This window comes from Phalangium opilio, unplaced genomic scaffold, assembly GCF_054372755.1.
Source record: "Phalangium opilio isolate 3A_F unplaced genomic scaffold, DU_Popi_V2 ptg000009l_1, whole genome shotgun sequence".
Classification (NCBI taxonomy): Eukaryota; Metazoa; Arthropoda; class Arachnida; order Opiliones; family Phalangiidae; genus Phalangium; species Phalangium opilio.
This window is the reverse complement of record NW_028324146.1, coordinates 9,992,499-9,994,912: the sequence shown is the minus strand read 5'-3', so window position 1 is coordinate 9,994,912 and position 2,414 is coordinate 9,992,499. Positions and strand designations below refer to the sequence as shown.

Here is a 2,414-nt window from a genome sequence, read left to right as displayed (position 1 = left end):
TGCCAAAAAAATGCTTGTAGCCCCACCAAATATTTGAAAGCAATATATAAAATATTATATTGATAGATTCGTTAAGTTTCATCTATGAAGAGATGAACTTCAATCTCAAACATTATAATTTTGAAGGGAAAAATCCCTCTACTATCCGCGAATGAACAAAAAACAAATAAAAAGAGCAGAACATTCAACAGATGGAGACATGTATCACGTCTTTCGAAAGGAGTCCCGGTAGTGGTGACTAAGCAAGCAAACCGAAACTAAAACTTAAAACAACCCTATTCACTCACAAACTAGCATTGTAGAATCCAACGAATACAAAGTAGATTAGCCATCTAGTTTTTTTCGCCATGGATAAGTTCGTGATCAGGAAAAAACATACAGACTCCTCAGATGGTCAAAATGCTTCTACTAGCGCAGTTGCTGCTAATCTTGCAAAATGTCAAGGTGAAATACTGCAAGATTTTAATGATCCTTCTACCGAGGATATTACACTTACAGACGATCAAGACAAATCGGATATCGGTGCTTCAACGTCAAGGCAGAGTGCTCTTAGCAGAGAACCGATTTTGAAGCATTTGAATGTGAATGATTTAAGTCAGTCCCCAAATGATGACCCTCGGCAACCGATTCTTTTCAAATTCCCATCGAGAGAATTTGGAAAACAAAAGAGATCTTTTCTTGCATCGTGGTATAAAACTTTCAAGTGGTTGGAATATAGCAAAAGACAAGATGCAGCGTTTTGTTACGCATGCAGACACTTTAAGACTAATACCGGAAAACAAGAAGACACCTTTGTATCAACTGGAATGAAAAACTGGAAACGCGGGCCTGAAAAATTCAAGGAACATGAAATTACACAGGTACTGCGCTCGAAAAATGGACTGGATTCCAAGCTACTCAAAAGTCAGGATCAGTAGCGACTCTAACTGCAACTGCAAATATGGAACAGGTTATTAAAAATCGTTCCTACCTTCGGCGGCTATGCGAAGTGTTATTACTTTCTGCCAGACAAGGTATTGCTCAACGTGGGCACGATGAATCAAAAGACTCTTTAAATAAAGGGAATTTTGTGGAGATTTTGAAGACCCTATCGAAATTTGATACAGTTTTTGGCGAGGCTCTTTTAGACTACATGCCAGGAAACGCTTCATATCTATCTCCTTCTTCTCAAAACGAAATAATTGAAATTTCCGCGAACATTGTACGCAATCAGATTATTGCCAAAGTTAAAGAAGCGGAGTTCTATTCAATAATGTGCGATGACACTAGGGATGTTACTAAAATTGAGCAAATGAGCATTTGCATTCGCTTTTTTTCAAATAAAAATATAAACGAGCGATTTCTCTGCTTTCAAGATGTTCGAGACTTATCAGCAGCTGGTTTAAAAAAATCCATTTGTGATAAAATTTCAGAGTTCGGTCTTGATGCCGCCATTTGTGTTGGTCAGGGATATGATGGTGCTAATGTGATGAGTGGTAATTGCAGAGGAGTACAAACCCTATTTAAAGAAGATCATCCAATGGCAATTTATGTTCATTGTTTCGCTCATAGACTGAATTTGGTTCTAGTCGACACCTGCAGAGATATACAAGAAGCGAAGGATTTTTTCGATATTCTCAAGAGCTTGCACTCGTATTTCTCCATGTCTGGCATAGCACATCGAAACTTTCAAGAAATCCAGAAAGACTTTAACTTGGTACACACGGAACTTCAGGGTCTTAGCGACACACGCTGGGCTTGTCAAATTAGATCGATAAAAGCGGTGAAAACAAGACGGCCCAAGGGCTCGTAATAGTAGCCACATCGTACGAGTGAATAGCCCCTCTATACCCTACCCTAATGAGTGGATAACCCCTCTATAACTTACCCTAATGAGTGAATAGCGCTATCTTTTACAATGCTTTAATGATTTACCGTGCATAAAATCAGAGTTAATAGCCCCTCGATGCCCTACTCTAAACAGTGATAAAATTATAACCGTATAAAATTACTTACGCTGTAATTCTAATACTCCGGCGAATCGAAGAACAGATATTTATGCCCAGAAACGTTTGAAAGCGAAGTTTAGTTATAGTGATTATCCCCTCGAATTACCTTTAGCAATGCTAAAATGATCAAACGCATAACGCTCATTTAACAGCATGTTAGCTATATCTAAACCCATACCCCAAAGATACAAGTTCAGAAGTATCCGACCCCAAAGATACAAGTTCAGAAGTATCCGACCCCAAAGATACAAGTTCAGAAGTATCCGACCCCAAAGATACAAGTTCAGAAGTATCCGACCCCAAAGATACAAGTTCAGAAGTATCCGACCCCAAAGATACAAGTTCAGAAGTATCCGACCCCAAAGATACAAGTTCAGAAGTATCCGACCCCAAAGATACAAGTTCAGAAGTATCCGACCCCAAAGA

At 38.9% G+C, this 2,414-nt stretch overlaps 1 protein-coding gene across 1 annotated transcript; it reads left to right on the top strand.

Moving 5' to 3' along the window:
- The first annotated feature begins 347 nt into the window (after positions 1-347).
- Positions 348-2,158, top strand: LOC149713752 (zinc finger MYM-type protein 1-like). Its single transcript, XM_089844615.1, has 3 exons — positions 348-860; positions 950-1,696; positions 2,141-2,158. Exons 1-3 carry the CDS (start codon positions 348-350, stop codon positions 2,156-2,158), a joined length of 1,278 nt encoding a protein of 425 aa, XP_089700741.1.
- The last annotated feature ends 256 nt before the right edge of the window (positions 2,159-2,414 follow it).